Source organism: Oreochromis niloticus, linkage group LG12, assembly GCF_001858045.2.
Source record: "Oreochromis niloticus isolate F11D_XX linkage group LG12, O_niloticus_UMD_NMBU, whole genome shotgun sequence".
Classification (NCBI taxonomy): Eukaryota; Metazoa; Chordata; class Actinopteri; order Cichliformes; family Cichlidae; genus Oreochromis; species Oreochromis niloticus.
In genome coordinates, this window is record NC_031977.2 from 22,429,089 (window position 1) to 22,454,014 (window position 24,926).

At 41.3% G+C, this 24,926-nt stretch overlaps 1 protein-coding gene across 1 annotated transcript in view; it reads right to left on the reverse strand.

Moving 5' to 3' along the window:
* pde4d (phosphodiesterase 4D, cAMP-specific) overlaps window positions 1–24,926 on the reverse strand; it is a 198,525-nt gene that overhangs the window by 158,381 nt on the left and 15,218 nt on the right. Inside the window, exon 2 of the mRNA XM_003446136.5 lies at window positions 16,603–16,701. Coding sequence (XP_003446184.2) covers window positions 16,603–16,647 — 45 coding nt within the window. The 5' untranslated portion in view covers window positions 16,648–16,701. The remainder of the gene's footprint in view (window positions 1–16,602; window positions 16,702–24,926) is intronic.

The window sequence follows — 24,926 nt, forward strand, 5'->3', positions numbered from 1 at the left end:
TAAAAGGCCCCTGAGTGCCAACGTATCATGTTTGAGTTAAGCTGCAAGTGGACCAGGAAGAAACAGCAGGAGGAAAAAATGCAGATGTTCTCTTTTGCCAGAGCAAGCAGTACTCCTTAAGTGAATTAACCCAAAATTTGTGTTTTAGTGGGGAAGGGTTTCTTCCATAGCGATAAAATTAACTAATAATAATGCTCATTAGCTGATTTTATACTTTAATTGTGAAAATTCCCGCACAGGTTTGCTGCTAATCAAACAATTAACTCGACCAGCAGACCAGGAGCTTTTTGTAGCACCCATGGGGACTAAGACCTGAGGCGAGTTGCCCATTTTGTGAACTCAATAAATTAGACCTACTTAAAATAATTCAGCTGTTGAGGTCCTTATTCACACCATGTATTCCTGGTGTTCTTCCCTTTCTCGTGTCTCCTCTGCCCTCTGTATATTTCTGTTTTCGGTTTGGCATTCTTCTCGTCCTCTACGGCTGCGGTCAAACTGGATGCACAGTGCCATCTTTTCATAAAAGCTGGCACTGTGCAGCCTATGCTTACAGATAGGAAAGGAAGCTTAACAGCACCTTTATTTAGCATTTAGAAAATGTGACTAGCGCTAATCATGGCTTCTACTTTAGATACTTCCAGGCCATTTAACTCTGTAAGGAGCTTTCCTTAGCAAACAGAAAAAAAGACTATCTGACTTCTTTTGATTGATGATCAAAAGAACCCAGCAGCACATCAGGCCCAGATTTCCACCCACTCTAGGCTAGTTTGTTCAGTTAGCACGGTCCAGTGCCCCTTCGTGTGTTTGCCTGCTTGCCCATAATGTTAGGAGGCAGAAGGAGATGGAGATAAACTAAATCTGTATTTCTATCATGGTCTCTGTTTTGAGTTTTGGGATGTTTTGGGGTTTCTCTGGTTTTGTATGTTTGATTATTCTTGGTTCTATATTCTATATTGTCTCCCTGGTTATGTGGTTTTTGGTTACTTTCCCATCTTATTTTTATAGTCATCTCGTGTGTGTTGTGTTTCGTTTTGCTTCCCCTGTTTCACCGGTTGGATTCTGTTCAGCTGTTTTCCCAGGTGTCTCCACTCTGCTTTAATCTCCTTGTGTTTATTTAGACCCTCAGTTTGCTTCTGTTCTTTGTTGTATTCTCCCTCGGGGTTGGATCCTCCTTTGCAGTTTGTGTTCCTTTAAGATTACTCCGTGTTTGGTTTCCTAGTTTTTTGGACCCGGATTAATTTGTACTTTGGATAACTTCTGCAATAAAGCTGTCTTTTAGTTTAAACTTGGTTTTCGAGTCCTGTGTTTGGACTCGGTTCCTGCCCATTACAAGGCAGAATCTACCTGCATGCAACCTAAGCCTTATGCTTTCTGAGCTACAACACAACATGTGACAGAGGACATAAAAGGACATGCATGTTTATGCGATGTTGCAGCAATCTTAGGGCCAATATCAAAGTTAGGGTTGGCACAGAAAGTCATCCTATTACCTAAACAGCTGCTTACTGGCCACTTAATCTTTCCCTTCCTTCACGCTACTCAGCCCTGCCTCTCCAGCCACTAGCTTGCCTGCCACTCCATCCTCTCATCCACACTCACTCTCTTCCCTACGTCCCTGCTCTGCCCACTCCACCAGCCTTCCTCCTCAGCCCCTCTAAGCCACCAGCTCTCCCCGGCCTCTGCCTGTACTCACCACTACCCGCTTCCCTCCATTACCTCACGGCTTCAAAGAAGCTGCTGTCGTTTGAACTTTTAGTCTGTGTCCTGCATCTGTGCTTGACACCCCCCCGGCCCTCCCTACAGACACACGATTTTTCTCCCTCTGATTGCCAATGTAATAACAGAACGCTCAAATGAATTCCTTTTTTATTTGTTTTGTCCTATTCTATGTGTGTGTTTTGCAGATTTTCATGCAGCTTATTGATTTGCCCTGCTCAACGTAGCCTGAGGTAATTTGCTGGATAAAAACACATGTTCACCTTTCAACTACGAAAAGTACATTTTCCTAGCAGATCGCTCTAAAGCATTACATACATATTACCCCAGAATAAACTTTCACATCAGTGACTTGTGTGTGTGTGTGTGTGGTTGACTCCCCTCTCCACCTCTGTCGTGACTGTTCTGCCTCACCCTCCAGTGTACAGCGCAAACACCTCACCCTCCCACCCGTCCACGCTTGCATTAATCAAGATGCCAATCTTCATCCGTGAAGCTATTGAGCCTTTCATTCCTACATAATTACCTGTATTAGACTCGTTGCCACAGACGGTGGCTTGCAGAGGGAAACGAGGGGAGCTGGCATGCTTAACCCTCACTTTTCTGCAGGCTAAATGTAAAGCAGGCTCAAATGAATCAATGGGGTCCAGTCAGGATTAACCATTCCTCCAACAGTACATTCAGAGTCCTTTAAGCAATTTATGTAATAGTCATTCAGTCTTTTGTTAAAGCGATACAGTCTAGTGCTATTATATTTGCACTTGCACTTTATGTAATATGCTTCAGCCTTATTGTAGTGCTCTATCAGAGTCCTGTGAAATTAAATTCCTTTGATTCGTATTTGGGGGTTTTTTTTGTTTTTTTATTTGACATGCTGTCACTAATGCTTACAACAAGTATCTAAAAGACCGTTAATCTTCATCATGACAGTGTAATCAGACAAACAGACAAATACTGAGAAAAGAAAAATGAAACAAAATAACGTGTAAATTATAAACAAAGGAAGACGAGAAATTCAAAGTAAAACTGGAGGGCACACGAGTGATCACGATGATTTTAGTGTAATTAAAAAGCCATGGGTGAGAGGTAGTATAAAAGTGACTGAGGTTATGAGACTTTTGAAACATGTGTGCATGATTATGGACACAGTACTTCATTTTCAGTCACTTGTGCTGTCTCTCCTGATGCCTGAAGTGGCTCTTTATGATAAGTGGGATCAGCGAAAGGTTAATTGGTCTGCTGTGACTCTCCTGGGTTCTCTGCACACTTCATATGCCAACCCATTGATGGTCAAGTCAAACTGCTTGAGTGTGAAAATCAGTGAACAGTTTCTGGTAAACAACCAAGATGTGCCAGGTTTTTAATTCATTCTGTAGGAAACAGTGAAGGTGATGAGGGGTCTGATAGTAAATACATAATGAAGAGAACTGATTTGCCACTAACCCTATCGCTACTCCAGCCTTCAGTTCTCTCAGGGAGTTAATAACAAGAGCAGTGGCAGAAAAGCATAGTAAATTTGACGCAGTCTAGGCAGAAAGTTAGCACATAAATCCATGTGTAACAGCTGTGCTCTTGGAAAGGTGCGTATCTAAAAGTCCAATCAAACATCAAAGATGTTTGTCCCAGCCAAAAGTTAAAATCAGTCAATATAAAACTCACTAACCACTTTATTAGGTACACCTGTTCAGCTGTTAAACTAAATATCTAATGAGCCAGTCACATGGAAGCAAGCATTTAGGTATGCAGACACGGTCAAGATGACTTCTTAAAGCTAAAACTGAGCATGAGAATGGGAAGGAAAGGCAATTTAAGTGAGTTTGAATGTGGCATGTTGGTGACAGACAGGCTGGTCTAAGTATTTCACAAACCGCTGATCTACTGGGATTTTCCCACACAGCCACTACTACAGTTTACAGAGCATGTTCCAAAAAAGAGGAACTATCCACTGAGCAGCGGTTCTCTGGGTGAAAATGCCTTGTTGATGCCAGAGATCAGAGGAGCATGGTCAGACTGCTTCGAGCTGGCAACAGTAACTGAAATAGTAACCCACTTATTACAACAAAATTTTGCAAAAGAGCATCTCTGAATGCACAATGTGTCAAACTTCAAAGCAGGTGAGCTACAGCAGTAGAAAACCACACCCGGTGCCTCCTTTCAGCTGAGAACAGAAAACAAGAGCTTCATTAGAACCAGACAGTAAAAGACTAGTCTGTCTGGTCTGATGAGTCTCAATTTCTGCCTTGACATTCAGATGGTAGGGTCAGAATTTGGCAAAAACAACATGAAAGCATGGATCCTGCCTTCTATCAACGTTTCAGGCTAGTGGTATAACGGTGAGGGGGATATTTTATAGGTGCACTTCAGGCCTCTTAGTACCAAGTGAACATCAGCCTACCTGAGTATCGTTGATGACCATGTCCATCTCTTTATGACCCAAGCGTACCCATCTTTTGATGGCCGCTTCCAGCAGGAAATACACCTTATCACAAAGCTCAAATCAAACTATTTTTTTGAAGATGACACTCTACTCAAATGGCCTCCGGAGTCACCAGAGCTCATTCCAATAGAGCACCTTTGGGATTTATTGGAAGATTCAAATCATGGATGTGCAGCCAACAAATCTGAAGCATTTATGTGACGCTATTGTGTCAATATGGAGCAAAATCTCTGAGGAGTGTTTCCAGGACCTTGATAAAGCTATCACAAAGATTTCTGAAGGCACAAAGGGTACAAGAGTGTACCTAACAAAGTGTTCAATAAGTGTATATAAGCCAATTATACTACAGAAGTAACTTTGAGTTTTTTGAGTTTCAACCATGTGGTGGCACTTAACTAAAATTACACTTATCCCCACCTCCCTATTCATTTGGATAGAGGATTGGTAAAACTACAGCCTAAATATAGTTACATCAGCATGGTTACATGTTCAGGTGTTTTGAATTTCCATAGTTGGCAAATTTACTTTCTTTCATAAACTATAAGAAAAAAAATCCCATTCAGAGAAACTCTTAGAAATACTTATATTTTATCAGCCCACTTCAGCCTCGTGACAAAGTAACATGCTCCCTTCTTCTTGCTAGTAAAAGTACTTAATTCACTTAATTTGGTTTTGGTGACAGAGGGAGTAGAAAAATCAATACAAAATGGGTCATATTCCAACTCGAGCCCTAAGCTTACAGCTGACAGAGGAGCTATCTGCAAGAAACAGAGGAAATGTTCATCCAGTCTGAAGGATGCTTTGACCACACAGGTGCATCAGTATGTATCACCAATGGAAATCCCTCCAGCTGGGTAATCTGGATACCAATCAACATCCTGTGCAATATAGTCGAGAATACACAGCTCACGCTCTGCTTTGATTTTATGCTTTTTTATTATGGAAATGATCAAAAATGCATGTGAATTGAAATTTATCTAACAAAAACAGAAAAACTCATCTTTTCTGCAGGATGTTGAAGCCTTTGATGACGACTATTGATGTGAGTCTTCTTAGATATGCAGGTGGCTCAATTTTGGCACTATTCAGTTATTTTGCCCACATGCAAGTCTCATTTATTCACGTAAGGATAGCCACATACTCTCATTTGATATCATTTCCTTCATGCTAATTCTGTCCTCTTCCTGTCTTTTCCTCTGGCGCTGTGAATAAGTCAGATGATACGGACTCTTTATCACTGCTACATATTAGTAATGGTCCTGCCGCACATCAAACATTACACATTTCCATGCAGTTCAGATTTCTAGTAACATCACTGAGGATTCAAACTGTTCCTCCCCCTTTCGTGTGCATAATTTATTAATTAATACATGTCAATTAGGCCACAGCAAACAGGAAGCCATCCCTTTTTCATAAACAGAATTTTTCATTAGCCTCCCTTTTTTTTATTGGTTGACCTTTTTGGAAGATTAAGACGGACCAAAAAAACAGTTGGCATGGCTTTTGTAGAAACAGCTGAAAGTGGTATCTAAACAGGCCTTTTTCTTTTTTTTTTGTGGATTTAGTTTGTTTTGCATCTGTTCCTTGATGCTGCTTTCTTTGTCTTCCTGCAACACCATCTGCAGAAAGTGTCTGAGCATTGCCAAAGGCAAACTGAGGGCCATTTCCTTATTTTCTCTATTAAAAGAAAAGAAGAAGATGAAGAAGTCATTACCTTTTCAGCTTCCGATGTCAGCTTATTAATATATGCTATTTCATTTGACATTCAAGGACTAAAAAGGGTCACTCGTGTGGAACGATGTGTGCTAAAATAACAGGTGTGTGATCTTGAATCGGGTCGCAGAGCCGTCGGCACTTTAGGTTGTCAGCAGAGTGGCTTTGCTATAAGGTACTTAACAAAGCGGCTGTGATCAGCAGCTGGAATAAAATACAGGGATGCGCCATTACAATTTCAAGCCCGAGGTAGCCTGCACTATACTCAGTATGTGCAACCCCTCATCTTCAGTCACATCATTCATCTCTGTGCTCAGAATTTAGCAATTGGTTTTTATCGGAGAATAAATCTTAAATGGATTCTGGGTGAAGCCCAGAGGGGAATGAGAGAAGTCTCAGAAGTGGGAAGAACTTAACACAAATGGAGGAAGAGAGCAGGGGACTGAGAGAGGAGATGAAGGAAGAGAGATATCTGCAGAAGATGCAGTAAATCTCCTGGTTAAAAAAAAAAAGAAAACAAACAAACAAACAAAAAAACAGTTAAGTTCAAATTTATCTGAAAGCATATTCAGCTTTCAGGAAGTCACCAACACATTTGAAGCAAAAAACAGAAAGGTTTTATCTACTCTGGCTCTGAATGCAGAATGCATACTGTTTGCAACCGCGGCTATTTTGGATACTGTAATAACCACAGCTTACAGTATGTTACTCTACAATATGAAAGCCTCACTTACAGGTTTGTCTGCTCGGTAAAAGGGTCGCTGTAACAACGCAGGTTTATCTTTGGCTCCATGGTGAGAGTTACTGGCATTTACAACCAGGTGTGTTTTTACTGCTTGGCCTAGTGGTTAATGTAGCTGTAAAACACAGCATCCCGTGGGGTAATAAAAATTAACTTCAGTTCATCTTCCACAGTACACAGTGATCACAGCAGTTTTCCCTGTATTATATTCTGAAAATGAAGAAGGGGTGCAGTGGTCTGGGATCGTCTACACTTGTCAAATCTGTATTATTTATATTTAGCACCTTTATTAATAATATTAAAAGAAGCTGCACAAGGAAAAACAACAAAACACAAAGGGATTCCAACTGGATGCAGACAACAGGTGACATCATGGGATTTCTGGGGATTTACAGTACCAGGATATTAGAGTACATTCGAGACTAGACGTGCTTTATTGTACGCTGACATCGAGGTTTTTATTGAAAGAGAAAATGTGTACATCTCTAGGGATTCTGTGAAGGCCTTGAGGCTCGATCACTCATTAGAAAATGACTGACATTTCTTTGTGAAATGCAGAGTGTGAAAGCAGCTGCACAAAGATGGCGTTAATAGTACATCATACCTCCTTCTTACTATACTTGCAATTGTGAAGAGGGTGGCGGGGGGCAAGTTCTGAAACACCTCCCTCCCTGCTAGGCATCCGCAGCTGCTGTTATATGCAAATTGTCTTTCTATTCTTAGACATTCATGTCATACATGAAGCCACAGGATTTCTTTTTCTTTCTATTTCAAGTAAACATTTCAGTTCAGTTCAAATAAACATGTATATTTTATTGAGACATTGCACAAGGATTCAAGTCTACAACTTTGCAACATCACTAAGACCGTAGGTTGTAAAAGCAAAACAGACACATAGCAGCGGTGCATCCTTTTGTTTACTTGCTATCACAGCAGCATTTTGGACAAAACAGGATGTGCAAAAAAAAAAAGATTACTGAGAGAAAACTAGAAGGAGGGTGATAAAGAAGCCACAGCCTGGCTGTACTGACATGTCACCCTGAAGGTGAGGGAGATGAATCAGTTTGTTTCAAAGAGCCCCCTATCTGGTAGCCTCAAGGCAGAAGAATAAATGTCTGGGAGGGACAAGACCAGATTTTTCTTGGCTTCAAGCGTGGCTCTGTGATGCTCTGGCCTGAGAATAATAAAATGAGATGAAATACCCTGGAAGTGCCTGAAACCTACTGGGAGGAGAAAACTTTGCAGAAAAGTCAAGAAGGCAAAGCTTGATAAAACTGAAAACTGGAAGAGATAGGGTCAAGATACTTGAAATCCAAAACGCGTTTCCTTACCTGTGCAAAGGGCAAAGGTCACTCTACAGTAATATAACCGAGTATTATTGCAGTTTTTGTATCTGTGCACAATAATGCTGTTCTGAAGATTAAGCATTAATGTCTTGAGCGTTTTCTTTGACGCAAACATGATCAATGTGTCATCCATGAATTAAATATTGGTAAATTTTGACACTTAACAGATTCAAGATTCATCACTCCATGCAGCCACTGTGCCGACCTCCCCTGGCAGAGTTTATACACCCTTCATGCATCAAACCCACATCCGGAACTAGCACGCTGCCAAACATCTTATGCAAGATTAATCACACTTAAAATGCAGTCAACAGGCTGTGAAATGAGAATGGCGAGCAGGTGGTAATGTTTCTTTACACACAGTGTAGAAGACTAAATAAATGTCAAGCCTGCCTAGCTAACATAAAGACCAGAGGCCTCAAATGCAATGTAAAAAAACATAAACAAGGCCTGAAAGTGTCATTGCCGCTTTCCACGCACATGTTGGTGCCTACAAAACCAAACTTGATGGGAGAATGTGCGCACCTGGGCGGAAACTCTGATCCATTCATGTGCACAAATGTCTGAGAGGCAGAGGAAACTGACAAGGCAGATGGTGCATTTGTGAATAAAAGGAAATCAGCACACATATATAAAAGCCTGACTCATACACTTAGTCTCACTTTTAACTGCACGTCACTTCAGAGCCAGTTTAACAGTCAAACCTGCAGTCTTATTCGCGTGTGTGGGATTAGGCAAGCACCTTTTAACTGTAAAATATATGAAATCTCAAATCAAATTCCACTCAATATTTCATCAGCGCCGTCTCACTATCACATTTCCCACTCCCGGAGGACTGGAGAGCAAGTCAGCCTGTATGGTGCCTCACTCACACCTGTGGTTAGCTGTGGAGCAGTTGCAGTTGCGTGACGCGGCATGTGGATTTAGGAAGGTTTTGCCTGACTTTGCCTATAAAGTGTGAACACAGGCCGACTCCATTTAAACTCGTGACTGTCAGTTGTAGAAATTCAAGACAAGAAAGTGCATGAAATAACAGCAGATCAAAGTCTCGGTAGCTTTAATCCCCTAATTCTGTGCATGTATAACTAGTCTGATTAGTTGTGGCTCAGTTTTTGAGTTTAAAATTGTGTCTGTAAACACAACTGTGTCGTGCAGCGTACAGAGTGCACTGAAAACTCTGCGACACACTCTGTTCCTCTTCCAGTCACCACACCCTGTAGATGCACATATGAATTGTCTAAATCTGCAGCTTCAACATCTTCTTTTCTCTGCTCCCCTTTCCTTCAGCCCACTAGTTGGCTGTCCCTTCTTAACCCGCTTCTATTGGATGTCACTTCCTGTTAGATAAAAGTTTTTCCTCCCCACGGTCACTGAGTGATTAGTCACAAAGCATCAGAGAATCAGATTCTCTCCATCATTGTAGGATTTTTACCTTATAATACAAAGCACCTTAAGATGGTTGTCAGTTGGTGCTGTATAAATAAACCTGGAAATACTGCTTGCAAAGCTGCATGAGGGACGTGGGCACTACCGGAGTATAAATGAACTGGAAGAGCCATTGATCAGCAGGCTTATTTCAGTTCATCAGTATTCACCAGGTGCTTTGCCTTGACCATTTATGGTTGATTACAGGGATCAAGAAGGCAGAACATCAGGCGGACCAACATGAGCACATTTCCAGGTGGATTGCGGTTTATAAAGGGAACATTGCATGCAGGTGTGCATGAGCACACGTTTCAGAAATGTGATTATTCCTTTTTGGGGCACGCCATTTTCAGCTTTTGTGCACATGTCCACTTTTAGTATGCTTCCAATGCACTGTTTTATAAATGAGGCTTCAGACAGATAAAACAAATTCACCTAAGCCAAGTTTTGGCAGGGTTGAGAGGAAAACAGACATAATTTCCCTGAGTGCTCGAGTATGTCCCCTTTGTATTGAGCTGCTAATCTAATTACATGTTCAAATATGCAGGAGATTGCTCCCCTTGCTCATAAATAAATAAACAGGTAGATAAGCAGTGGCTCGAAATCAATTAACATCGTTTGCACTCGGCCAGACAAATCAGAGATAAGGAGACCGCTAGTGTCAGGTGTGTCAGTGACCCCTGCTGTGCATGATGCAATAAAATATTCATTTAAGTGAAAATATTTGTTGAAAGTGGTTTAAACGCAAAGAGAAACTGCCATTGTGCTAATGTGCTAAACATTAAAAACAAAACACTGCTTGAATTACTTTGGTGGGTAACCTCTACTCTTTAATCATGAGAGGGATTCCAACAAGTGTCAGAGCAGTGGCTTTGTTTTTTCAGCTTTTGTCAACTGATGATCTCTTGAAACTGCACTTCAAAGCGCCGCTGCCTTTCGTGAGACGCCGGCGAAAGAGGACGGAGAATTAAATAAATCATTACGTGCTGTCCGATCCTTTTATTCCATTACATTGTTGTCCATTTTCTTTATTTCATATCCTGCAGCTGTCTCTTGCCGTGCTCATCCTTCAGTCACTTTTCCGCTTCTCCTCCTCTGATCCTGTTCAATTTAATTTCCCGGCTCTTTTCATTAAACATCTTGTCATCCACTTCCCCTCTGCTCGTCCTGCCAGCTCTCACCTGTACGCGCTGTGTGACAACTGGCTTTAATGTGATTTTTTAAATCGCCAAATGATTTAGGCTTGAATTGAAATGTACCTCCCCTCCCCTGTTACCACTCTTCCAGACACATTAAATTTCTAACCGTTACCTTCACCGCGCCCCTTTGTCCGTTCACCCCACTGCAAACCTGTTTACCTTGTCCTCGATACAAGCACATGGCCTGGAAGCTCCCCTGCTGGGCTCTAATTGGCGATCAAGATGTGCGCGGGAAGGAGACGGGAGCAGCGTTTGGCCCATTTCTATTCCCTCATCACATTCACAGGACCACAGTCACATCTGCGTAACCATGGTGATGCTGATAAGGTGACTCATGACTATTCATCAATGGCGCCGCCTGATTGGACAGCCCCCGAGAGCCTTGCAAAACGTATTCATCAGCGCAGCCTGTGTCCCTGCTCTACCTCAATATGCCCCTCAGGATGATGAGGAAGCATCTCTGCTTCTGTTTGTTTTTAACACTCGCTTCTTGTCTTCACCTCACCTCCCACCTCTCCCCTCTAATTACCTGTCCTCTCTTCACGTCCCACCCATACGTCTCCCAACGGTCTCTCTCTCGTCTCTAACCCAGTGGTCTGCTCTCTTCGCTCTGTCTCAGTTGATGAAGACATTAATCACATGCACATGTGACATGAACTCTTGCTCATCTCGCCCTGTCCCTTGCTGCTACTTAGAAACCTTGCACGTATCTCACACAGGTTATTTAATCACCGCAATAACATCGGAGTACTTTCTGACTAATAACAAAGGGAGAAAAAAAATAATTTAATCATATTTCCCCTGGATATGTTTTTGTTTTTAGTAAAGCGCAGTTTTACAGCCCCACCAGAGACACCAAATGTGACTCATCAGCCAGTTTTTGTCCCATTAGTAGTGTTATTTTATTCCATTTCAAAGGTCATTTGCTCTTGTCATTATCAGTTTTTCCAATAACCCTTTTAAATAGTGTGCCAATGGGACAATATGCTTTCCTTGATTCAATACAATATTATGAATCAGTTGGAGCGATCTATCTTGCAGGCAGCTGTTCCTTTGGATGTTGTTAAGATGATGACCTTTGACCTTAGATCTCCCAAAAGGAGATGCAGGGAGCTCATCAGAGCGCACTGACCTTCAAGTGAAGCAAAGCTTGCAGTTTGCAGACTAAAGTCCACAGTTTAGTGCAGAAAGCTGTATTTATTATGGACATGCATTCGCAGCCCACATCATGTCGTTGGAACTGTAAGGTAGATAATAATACACACCAAGACAGATTGGAAATGTGTGGGAACCTATAAGCGCCAGGCTGTAATAGCCATTTTGACATTTCTATCTAATCTTTCACTATGATTCACACAGAAATGAAAACCATGTGGCAGATTTACAACAGGGATGAAAGTATCATTTTTTTACTCAGCTGAAACCTGTCATTTATATTTTGGCTAATAATCCCACTACAGTGTTTTATGAAGAGAAATGTTCCGTTTGTATTTTCCTCTCTGATGTTTTAAAGAGCCAAGACGTGGCCCAACATTTGAACCTCAACCCAAGTTCAAGTGTATGACTTGATATATAGCATCAGTAATTTTTCTTTCTTATTTTCAAACACAGCAATAATAGAAAAAATTCAGAGAGAAATATCTTCAGGCTGATTTAAAAAATGAAATTAATAGAAAATAATTTGTTACTAAAACAAGTGTCACAGGTCTCTGTGATTTTTAAGGATATGAGCCAATCTATCATCTATATGATTGCATATTTCATTAATACATATGAGGGTAATCCTGCTACTGTTTGCTGCTATGCAATGCTATCTAACCTCTTATTACTTATTAATAAGATTACTATCTTACTATCACCTCAAGAATATTTCAAGGATAAAAGATCTGATGTCTCAACAGGACCTGGAAAAACTAGTCCATGCATTCATCTTTAGTAGGCTTGATTATTGTAACAGCATCTTTACAGGTCTACCTAAAAAATCAGTCAAGTGACAACTACAGCTCATTCAGAACTCTGCTGCTAGAGTCCTCACTAAGACCAAAAAAGTGGACCACATCAGTCCAGCTCTGAGGTCTTTACACTGGCTGCCTGTCCGTCAGAGGATAGACTTTAAAGTTCTGATGCTGGTCTATAAAGCTCTGAATGGTTTAGGACCGAAATACATCAGTGACCTCCTGACCCAGTATGAACCTTCCAGATCCCTCAGGTCATCTGGATCCGGTCTGTTATCAGTCCCCAGAGTCAGAACCAGACACGGAGAAGCTGCATTCAGCTTTTATGCTCCTTATATCTGGAACAAACTCCCAGAAAGCCTCAGATCAGCTGAAACACTCAGTTTATTTAAATCCAGGTTGAAGACTCACCTGTTCTCAGCTGCATTTGAATAAAGCACCAAATCCACACTTAAGTTTAAATTTCAAAACCTACTTTTTAACTACTGATTTTATCTACTGTTCTGATTTTATCTACTGTTTTGATATTTGATTTTATATACTGTTTTGTTTGTTTGTTTGTTTGTTTGTTTGTTTGCTTGTTTTAATCAAATTTAAATCATGCTTTTTATTTGTTTTTGTTTTTAATGTCTCTGTAAAGCACTTTGAATCACCTTGTTGTTGAATTGTGCTATATAAATAAACTTGCCTTGCCTTGCCTTGCCTTGCCTTATTGCTCCTGCTATATGGGATCTCTGATCTCTGACCTCTCTTGTTTTTCAGGATTACCAGAAAGCTGCCAGTTAAAAATCCAGATGGACAGCGGTCAGTGATGGGCAGCTTGCACATAGCTCAGGGAACATTATGTGAGAGCACAGACATATTCCGTTTAGGTGGTAGTGTAGCTGTCGTGGGGGATGGGTGATGAAGGAGATATGCAATGAAATAAAAATTCCAGTTTTGAAATGTGTAGAGTTTGTGTTGTAAAGTATAAATACTTCAGGATGTCTAAATAAGAAATGAAATCATTGATGCTGTCTGAGCATACATGACAGCCAATAAGGATTTAATGTATGCTCAAAGAGCATACAGCTATGAGTTAGCTTCGCTGGCTGTATGTAAAAGATGGGCCTAGCTTTTCCGTCTGAAAAGCAAAAAAAAATCATAAAAGCTGCAGTCTCTGTAATGGCCAGCAGAGGGCGACTCCTGTGGTTGCAAAAAAAGGTCAGACTGTATGAAAGCCTATTGGAAAATGACCTTGCAGCTCATTTGTCCGCTTGATGACCTCGGTAAACATTAGGTATGAATCGATTTGCTTATATCTTATTTGCTGGTTTCTCTTAATGAATACAAATGTCGTGTGCATATACAGTATTGTGCAAAAGTCTTGAGCCTCCCATCATTTGCAAACAGGCAAACATAAATGGGAATGCAGCATATAAGACAAAAGCAGAGTTTGTACCATTCTAACACGCTTGAAAGACAATATTTGGTATGACCACCTTTTTTCTTTATTACAGGCTTTCTCGGGATTTCTTTCAGTAGTCTTCAGGAATAGTTCTGCAGGCTTCATGAAGGGGATTCAAAGCTCTTCTTTGGATGTTGGCCTCCTTTTGTTCCATTCTCTGTCAAGATGATCCCTGCTTCAATAAAGTTGAGGTCTGGGCTCTGGGGAAGCCAATCCATGACTGATAGTGTTGCACTGTGTGTTTTTTACTGCATTGGTAATGTGTTTGGGATCACTGTCATGATGCAAAATGATGGTATTTAATGATGGTTTAAAATCTCACCCTATATTTCATGTTCATAATACCATTAATTTTGACACTAACACTGGCTGAAACACAGTCCCAACCTATGTCCGAGATGATGGCTGTAGACACCTAATACTGTACCTCTCTCCAGAGCTCCTCTGTACATACTGACAGTGTCCAAAAATCCAACTTTGGATTCGCCATTTCTTAAAATCTGTTGCCACTGATTTTCTGTTCAGTGCTTGTGTCATTTGGCATACTATCTCCCTATTTCCCTTATTTAGGAATGGCTTCTTCACAGCCACCCTTCCACTGAGACCATTTCTGATGAAGCTTCTGTGATTGGTCAGGTCTTCGCTGGATCTTTTCACAGCATGACTTTCAGATACTGTTCATCTGCTGTAGATAGTTTTTTAGATCAGCAACTTTGTGTTGTTAGGTGCCTTTTTATGATTCATAGGTTGGTGTTAAATGGCTTAACAAACAAACAAAAAAAACATTACCCTGAAAATGGTCTGGTTCAAGGAGTGGACTGAAAAAAAAAGCAAATGTGAAAAAGCAGCTGATGTCCAAAGAGAATCTTTGGATGACCTTCAGCAAGCCTGGAGAACTATTGCTCAAGACCACTAATGTGTTTTATATCCAGTCTGCAGTAAGCTTGTTAGTTGTGCTGTATTTATTGTTCCAAGTGGTGCAAAACTAATCAGTTGATTATCAGTTAGTCGACTGAGGGAAAAATAATTGCCAAATATTCTGAAAACTGGTTTGAAACCATTTTAAGGAACAATTTGCAAACAGAATCTAAATTAATATTCACTTGTGAAAATTTGCTTTGTTATGCTAAGAGAGAATCTCACAGTATGTCTTTGCTTTGTAATGGATAAAGAGAAATGTCACATCAGGTCAGGCTCTTGAAGAGTTTTTTGGGGGGGGGTTTTACATTCAATGAACCAACCAATTACTTTGGAATGAAAATAATCATCAAGGAAAATTAAAAATAAAATTAGTCACTGCTGATGATGACTGCATGACTAATTAAACCCTAAAAACATGATTGCCGAGGTGAAAAACATTTGTCAGTCAACAGCACAGCTTTTTACGTATAACAGTCCCAGGCTCTAAAGTAACCCAAGCTCTTTATCATCATCTAAAAGAAACCACTGGCCTTTAATCACCGAGTGATGAACAAAAAGATTTAATTTGTGTAGGAAAAACATTGACTCTGCTATTTATAAAGCTAATGTTAACATACATGAAGGCAAAGGTGTACATATGGAGATCTTTGAGGCTGGACTACATTTTATATGAGGTTCATTTAAAAGACATCATGCTCATATTGCAGGTTTATAGCAAACATTAAAATGCCATTTTCGTCTGGGCATGCAAGGGAATTTGTGTTTTATTAACACATTATGAAGACTAAAATGTTTTCAAAAATAAAAAATAAAATGCACTATCTTCCTAACCCTTACAAAAATAGACCTCTTATTTTTTTAAAATCACAAGTTTGTTTTTTTTACTGGATTTTACAGACCAACCGTATAAAATGTGCATATTTAGTACATTTAATTTGAGGTATGTCCTCCTCTCAATGTGATCCAAGCAGTTACCCATTTGAGCACGGACTGTACACGTGTCCAGATCTGTTGTTGAGGAATTGCTCTCTGTTCCTGAACGAGTGCAGCCTGCAGCTGTGCAATGGTAGTAGCTGCCTCGGATAAACATGTTGACCCACTATGTTCTAGGCATGCTCAGAACATAGTGGACATATCAGGACTAAATGCAGGCTAACGAAGTCTCTGATTATGCTTCTGATCCAGCAAGGATCTGGCAGTATGTGGGTGTGCACTGTCCTGCTGAAACAGCTGCAGGGCAGTGTGCTGCAGTGAGAATAGCACAAGTACAGGCTCGAGCACCTCGATACCTCTGTCCAGTCAGATTTGCACCAAGAACAAGCAGATACGGTGCTCGCATGGATGCAAACCTTCAGCAACAACTCCAACACATATACCAACATTGAAAATCCCAATAGCCCAGCCTCGGTCAACTTCAGAGATGGCTAGGCTGTGCATACACTGTGGTTTCCAAGTGCACAAAATCCCACCATTAACCAAAAACTACTTCCCGAACATATTTGGCTTTTCAAAGAAATAACAATGATAGACCAAGAAATGGATTTAAAACAAAGATTAGAAATGTTTTTCAAGACACTGAACTTGTACAACATTGTAGACATAAGAATGTTTTTGGCTTGTGAAGAGAGAAAATAAAGACCACTGAGATGTAAATGTACGTAAAAAGGAAAAAAAATCAATACAAAGCTGGTGTTTACTCACGCTGTCCCGCTGGCTGTCGTCCCCGGACCGGTCATCCTTTTGCATGGTGCGGGCCACCTCTGGCAGGGCTCAGTCACGCAGAGTTAATCAGAAAGTGGGCTAACAAAACAATAAGAAATAAAAAAGATATAAGTATTATTTGTACCCATCTCACACATTTGTATTAACCTTATCTCATTATCAAACTGGTGATATAAAGTGGTATAAAAATCCAAAGTTCTGCTTGTTCTTTGTAAAGATTTAACTAAATGGAAAAAAACAGATGAATATTTAAAGAATTTATACGCTGAGTGTGGAGTTTCTAAAATGTGCTACTTATTATTTTCAGGTAAGAAAGCAGTCATTTGACAGGCTGAGGCTCTTCCACCTCCTGGCAGCTTTGTGGTTTCAGAATATGAAAGCTTTGATCTCCCAGACAACCAGGTACTTGTGCATACATGTGCATGTATGTGTGCGTGGTAAATGGGGAACATAATGCCTGAGTGTGTTGGTAAGAAAGGAGTCATGCTGGGATCCACTGGCCTATTAGGATGCATTAGAGTGTAAAATGTAAAGGTCAGTGAATTATCATCCAGAGTTGCACAACCCTTTTCTGTTTACCTGGCCTAATAACCCAGAGCCTACACCTGTCTCATTCTCTCTCTTCTTCACTTTCTTTCTCTCTCTGCCACACACACACACACACACACACACACACACACACACACACACACAGATAGGACCAACTGTGTTTAAATGGATGTCCAGAACCATTCCCAGAGCCTAAAGTGCTTTGACACATGCACAAAATCCGGTGTAGCTTCAAAGAAATGAATAATCTAATTGGTATGGATAAATAATCTATAAATAGTCTATTTGAGTTTTAGCATTATTGTCTTCTCTTGTTTTTATCAACCTGCGAGAAGCATCAAGAAAGTAATCAGACAATTCAGAATTCCTCGTTTCACTCTCTCCTGCGGTTCTGCCTATATTTCTGTCAAGGCTAGTGCGAATCCATATGTGGATTTCTCCAACAGCAACTTCTTCCGTCTGTGTTCCGCATCAGTGGTACCCAGCCAAGCAATGAATTTTTATCAGCCATATAAAGCAACCTATATACCTGCACGTCACTTCTTATTTATTATATAATCCTTTGTTTCCATGGCCCACGAGCCCGGGTACAACACCAACTCCATTCTGTCCCTGCCTGACAGGACTCAGCAGAAACACTGGATGTACTCTAAGAGAGAGATCAGCCAAAAAGGTCAGACATTATCCTCCTGTCTGGTCCATCAGACCAGGCGCATGTCCACTAAAAACATGTGGAGTGACAGGATGGTCAATTAATCACCACAGACAGAAAAACAGAAGGGCTGGACGGACTTCATCGATTAGTCTCCGAAGAGAAGAGAAGAGAAGAGAAGAGAAGAGAAGAGAAGAGAAGAGAAGAGAAGAGAATGTCTAAAATACTCAGACATTTTCATAGACAAGTTGCATTCAAACGATGTAACAAACACACAACAATGTATTGTAAGGCACACAAGGCAGATAATAATGCATGGAGAGCACAACACAACCTCGGGGCAAACCACCGCCTTGACCTCTGTCGAAGGCTCATGATCAACTATTTGTTTATTTGTTAACTGTTATGAACCCATACACTTCCCCACATTTACTACAGGTCATGCATTTCAACTGTTTTGCTTCAGTGTTCAGTGCCATAAATGAATAAACTTCATTGTTACAACAAAGATGCAAATAAATATTTGTTTGAATCCCTTATTTTACTTTTCCTCTACAGTCACCTCTTTCATGACAATGCAAGCGCCTGTGTTTATGCTGTCTGCATGTTCTACCAGTGCCCGTCTGGAAAACCCAGTCAATTATTTTGAATTTGTTTACGTTGCAGTTTGGCAACACTATGCAGCTATTTATCAGTCAGTGCAGCTCAATGCTACCAGACTGACAATGCTGGAAAAACTCTGACAGACAAATTGGCAAAAACTTTCTGTAAAGTTTCAAAATTGTAACCTGAAGAGTTGAGATACCATCATCTGACAAAACCCATCCACAGACAGACATATAAATACCTGCCAAAGAGCTCAAAATGGCCTTTGGGGTAGTCACTGCAACAGCGGGTGTCTCCAGGACCAGATTTTCCCATTATTGCACAAACACACACCAGCTGTGTTATTTTTGTGCTTACACACCAGAAAAAAATACTTCATATAACAAATGTAAGAGAGTGTATGGCAAGAATGTAAAGTGGGCCTGTATTTAAAAATGGAGATAGCAACAGTGACATCATCCATTGGTTTATGAAGATTGAGTGGAGAAATTTGTTTGGGGTTTTGTTTGTTTGTTTTTTAATGAGAGAATTAGCTAAATGCATCTGTAGAGTCACAGCAACAGAGGCTTAGAGATCGGTCTTTAGCCATCTTGTCACCACCAGTTGTGAGGGAAAAATGTGTATTCGCTGACAGGTTGTGAGTGGCTACAGTGCCAGTCAAACAGGGCTTCGGGCTGGTCACCAACACCCTGGTCATTAACTACCTATGCTAAAACATGTACTCCTCAACCCGCCCCCAAAAACCTCCTTGTGACTGCTTTGATAGTTAGTATATTGCTGTAATCACAGTTTGAATGGAAGTGACAGACGTGTCTACAGTGTTGCAGTGTTGCAGTGAAACAGTGAAAAGTCCAAAACAACATGGACACGAGGAAGGTTTGACTTCAAAGTAAAAGTTTCGACTCAACAAGTTTCAAAAGACTCAACTTTTACTTTGAAGTCACGTTTTCAAGTATTACTACCACTCGTCTAATAGTTAGCAAGTGCTTGCAGACAAATATAAAATATACTGGGAACCACCAGTGCTACCCCTCAGCCGCCTAACAGACACACCTATGCTATCAATTTCAAAATCCCACTTTGCTTTGTTCTTGAGTTATTTCATTCATAACATTTTCAGAACACTTGACCTCTGACCTTGACCTCGAGGACAAGGAGACTGAGATTTGAACTTGTCAGAGACTTTTAGTACGTACATATATGGTATCAATTTGCTAGCAACCAAAGGAATTAGTAGGAGGATTTGGGTGCAGGGCGTAGTTTGCAACCAATTTCACCCAGTGACAACCAGTAACATCCCGGGAACCACCTCCAAGCAGTTGGGCAATACACGACTCCCTAGCAAGCAGTGGCTGTATCATGTTCAATATGGTGGACAGCTCTTGAGCAATGTGCACATGAGGTGAAAAACCTAAATATGTAAGATAAGATAAGATAAGATAAGATAACCTTTATTAGTCCCACACGTGGGAAATTTGTTTTGTCACAGCAGGAAGTGGACAGTGCAAAAGTTATATAGCAAAATTAGAATACAATAAGAATAAATACAGTACACAACTGTACAGAATAGAATAAAATAAAATACTATATACAGTAGAATAAATAGAATAAAATATACAATAGGATAAAAATAGAATGCAAATGCTTTATACAACTGAGTAAAAATACAACTATGTCAGAAAAAGAATATTACACTTAGTATTATTGCACATGTGTGGGTGTGTGTGTTTGATCAGTTAAAGTCTTTGTTGTGGAGTCTGACAGCAGTGGGGAGGAAAGACCTGCGAAATCTCTCCGTCCCACACCGTGGGTGCCGCAGCCTGCCACTGAAGGAGCTGCTCAGTGCTGTCACAGTCTCCTGCATGGGGTGGGAGATGTTGTCCAACAGGGATGACAGCTTAGCCACCATTCTCCTGTCACTCACCACCTCCACTGGGTCCAGAGGGCATCCTAGAACAGAGCTGGCCCTTCTAATCAGCCTGTTCAGTCTCTTCCTGTCCCTGGTTGCCACCCCAGCAGACCACACCGTAAAAGATGGCCGAGGCCACCACAGAGTCATAGAAGGTCTTCAGGAGTGGGCCCTCTACTCCAAACGACCTGAGTCTCCGCAGCAGGTACAGTCTGCTCTGCCCTTTCCTGTAGAGGGCGTCTGAGTTATGAGTCCAGTCCAGTTTGTTGTTCAGATGAACACCAAGGTACCTGTAGCTGTCCACAGCCTCGATGTCCATACCTTGGATGTTCAGTGGTTGCAGTGGAGGATGCTTGTGCCTGCGGAAGTCTACCACCAGCTCCTTGGTTTTACTGGCGTTGATCTGGAGGTAGTTCAGCTGGCACCAGTCCACAAAGTCTTGGGTCAGTTCTCTGTACTCCTTGTCGTCCCCATCAGTGATGAGGCCGACTATTGCAGAGTCATCAGAGAACTTCTGCAGGAAGCACTGGGTGGAGTTGTGGGAGAAGTCTGCAGTGTAGATGGTGAAGAGGAACGGAACCAGAACCGTTCCCTGTGGGGCCCCCATCCTGCAGACGACCCTGTCCGACACACAGCCCTGAGTCCTCACATACTGTGGTCGGCCGGTGAGGTAGTCCAAAATCCAGGTAGTGAGGTGATGGTCCACTCCAGAGTTCTCCAGCTTGTCCTTCAGGACCAAGGGAAGAATAGTGTTGAAGGCACTGAAAAAATCAAAGAACATGATTCTCACAGTGCTCCCAGCGGTCTCCAGGTGAGCGAGGGAACGATGTAGGAGGTGAATGACGGCATCATCCGCTCCAATGCCAGGCTGGTAGGCAAACTGAAGTGGGTCCAGTGATGAGCTCACCAGGTGCCGAAGCTGAGCCGGACCAGCCGCTCCAGGGTATACTGGAATTATGTTCAACACAAGGGAATTCTGGACTTCTTGGAAGGGGCTTTAGTCCAATTAGTAACACAGCTCTGTACTGACAGTTTGTCACATAGTGGCATTAAAAGTACTCTGAAATCCAGAGTGATCTAGAGATATGAAACCCTGAAGGTTGCAGCAGCTAGCTAGCTGCTACTATTGGAACACCAGTCAAACAAGGCAGCCACAACAAGGCAGGTAAATTTGGGCTTTTTAACTTGGATTTCTGTGGCGTTTTCTCACGTGACATTATGCCCACCTTGCTGGTGATGTTGTATAAACACGAGAGGTTGTATCATGTGCAATATGGACATTGTGCAGCGCTCATGAGTCAGACAATCCATCCATCCAGTAATCACAAAAAATATCTGCACAGATACATGACATCTGTACATCTTTCAAAGTACTTATTTTGCCATGACAACACACACAAGTCGAAAACAGCCGCACTGTTTTAGCTTTTAAGGGGAAGAGGCTCTTAAGGAGAATGAAGCAGACTTCTCTTCCCTCGCCATCTCTCGAAGTCTCTCTGGTCCTGGCCGGGAGCCCAAATCTGATGATTCCTCAAAATAATCAGAAGAATTTCAGCCTTGAAAGCACAGGGCTAATTTAACAAAAACTGAATCAACAGGAGACATGGCTCAGCTACAAATACACAGAGGGAGAAATAGAAGGATAAACGGCATCACACTCTACATCTCAGCCAGCTATTATTATTCACCTTGTTACAACACGCTGTTGGGAGCTACACTAAGTGGATGAGAAGAATACCAGCATGTAAATTCTCAATTAAAAGTGCAGACAATAATTACAGTTATCTGAACTGTGCTATAAGGATTGGTCATGCATGTGTGCACTCCTGACAGAAAGCCTCTTTTTTGGGTGTATATAAAAAGTCAAAAATAATAATAATAACAATGGCACACTCTCTTCCGGAAACAGCAACACTTCCCCGACAATTTACTTGTCTTACTGATCTCTCACGGACATGCGAGTCAGCAGCGCCAGAGTTTGTGCATTAAAACGAATCCTTTTGTTATTTTTGTTTTGAAGACAAAAGGCCCTTCTTGCTTGTGTGTCTGAGTGCTGGATCAGCGCAGCAGAGCATGCGCCTGCACCGCAACCACAGGGGGCTGATTTCTGTCTGAGCTCAAGCATTAGTTACACAAGGCACGATTAGACTTACACATCCCCAAATCCAGACATGAGAACTGCCCGCTGCTGGTGCTATTTCTTCCCATGTCCCCTTGATACATCCTCTGTTGGCTTTTTCAATTAACTTCCTGCCACCTTTAGGAGAGCAATGAGAGTTTATCCTGTATGATCACATTAGGCGAGAGAGTAAAAATACGATGAGGTACTGTATGGCCCCCCTCCCCACACCCAACTCAGTAGTAGAAGGTCACGGCTGTCTAATATGCTCTAAATTTTAACTGCTGTTTGAAATGTGTCTTTTCTCTTGTTGAGAGCTCACAGCCGCTTATTGAATAATCCCTCAAAAGTAGCTCAGCCTTTTATTGTAGCCGTTCAATCAGCTGAGATGAGCAGACACTGCGGCTTTTGTTGAAATAGCCGGTCGCTTTTATTCTCTTTGTAGGCTGATCTGCCTAGACTCTATTAGCCGCCAGTCTTTTTGTACAATTTGTCAAGCTAATATTTTGTCGAGAAGCCGCAGGGAAGTCATATATAAAATATTAATATTCAACCTTAGATGGGAAACGCTGAAGTGGGACAAATCAGTAAACAAATCAGTCAAAGCTGTGGCAAAGCTTCATATTAGACTCTTCAAATTAAAATAAATTACAACCCATTATGAGGTACATTAAAGTGTTTGCTGGGTAAATAGGCAAGGAAACGTGTTTGATGCGCACTAAAAGCTCCCCACATGCCATCCAATTATGGGTCTCATTTCTCAGCCATTGACAGAAGAGAGGGGTTTTTTCCCCGCCTCATGTAGTTCCTCCACTTATCTGAAGATGGCAAAACAAATATTATCCTGTTGATTTAGTCATTTGATTTTGGTCACTGATTGCTGCTTTAAGATCACTGTTGAACCCCTTTTGAAGTAAGATGAGCTCTTGCACAGAAGAATAAACAGATTTAAAAAAAAGAAGTAGAAGAAGAAGAAGCCTGGCTTCTAAGTGCTGAGCAGCAAGCAGCTGTCTCCCCACCCACTGACTAAAACATGAGCTGAAACATGGCAGTGGCTCCTCCAAGTGGTGCTCTGATTGTTAGTTATGACAGTAAAAAGCAGAAAAGATGAGGCTGAACTTGTAAGGAAACGGCGATGGCGACGCCTTTATTTGCCTGACCTTGTCTTGTCCTTTAAACTAAGGGCAGCCATTTACTGCCACAACAATCCATTCATCACATATGTCAGCTACGAGCAAACCACTGAAGGGCACACACGCACACACACACACACACACACACACACACACACACACACACACACACACACACACACACAAACACTCTCTTATACTCAAAGGCATGCCACTGTAGATTTACAAACACCCGCCCTTGGAACACAACACACAAATGATAGATGTGTGCTGTCATTTTGTACAGGCTCTCCACTTTAGGAGGGATTGTGACAGTCCTTATTCTCTACTTCAGAAATATACACTTTATCTTATGCAAAGCTCCAATTCACTGTCATGCACGGACAAGTGGAAAGTGTCTGTAATAAAGCCGTATCTGGCAGAACAGCACAAATTTCCTTTTATTCATTATTGCAGCGCTCTGTTGACAGTGATGAAGTCTTTGCGGCAGCTCGAAACAATTCCACAGCAAGTCGACCGTGAAAATACAATAACATTTTACCTGAAATGTAAATTGGCTCTCACCCCTCAAGCCTCCTTAAAAATAATTGTCTTCTATTCCACCTATTGTCTGACAGACCCAGGCGTGACTCAGACACTACACTGTTTTCTTGTTGTGTAGTGAAATTGAGGTCGTCACATGTGGGAGTATTTCGAAAACAATTTGATATTCAGCTGCGCCGTGACAACGAAGTGCCATCTGATTGAATTTTCTTCAATTTCAGGCAATTCCGACACACGTATTGGATCGCTCACAGCTAAAAAAAATTTGATTGGTGTTATATTTTTAAAAATTGTTAAACGCTTAAAAGAAGACAATGCATTTCCGAGATCATTTGAAGACCAACTTTAGAGTCATTGAGATCTTTCCTAGTAAAGCACTAAAATACAACCTGGTCTTATAGCAAAGCATGAAATAGTCATGAAAAAATATGTTTTGATTTTTCTTTGCACAACTTTGAAATGAATGTATTTTAATAGCAGGTATACAGGCAGACCCATAATTTAATGGACAGACACACACATACACGTCACCCTGGCTATGAAAAAGTGGCAACTGTTGTGTTTTATCTCAAACGATCATTTTTTCTCACCCTAACCAATCATTTTGTTTTATTGCTTAACTCTAAACAATGGCTAAACCTTTCCATTACTGATGCAATCACCACCACCACCACCACCACGCCCTCCAGACTCCAAATGTGGATGGAAAACCTGGAAAATTAAAGGTGGAAGATTTGTCTCCAGGAAACCGATTTTTAAAAAAATCCATCGATTAGAGCAAACACAGTGAAA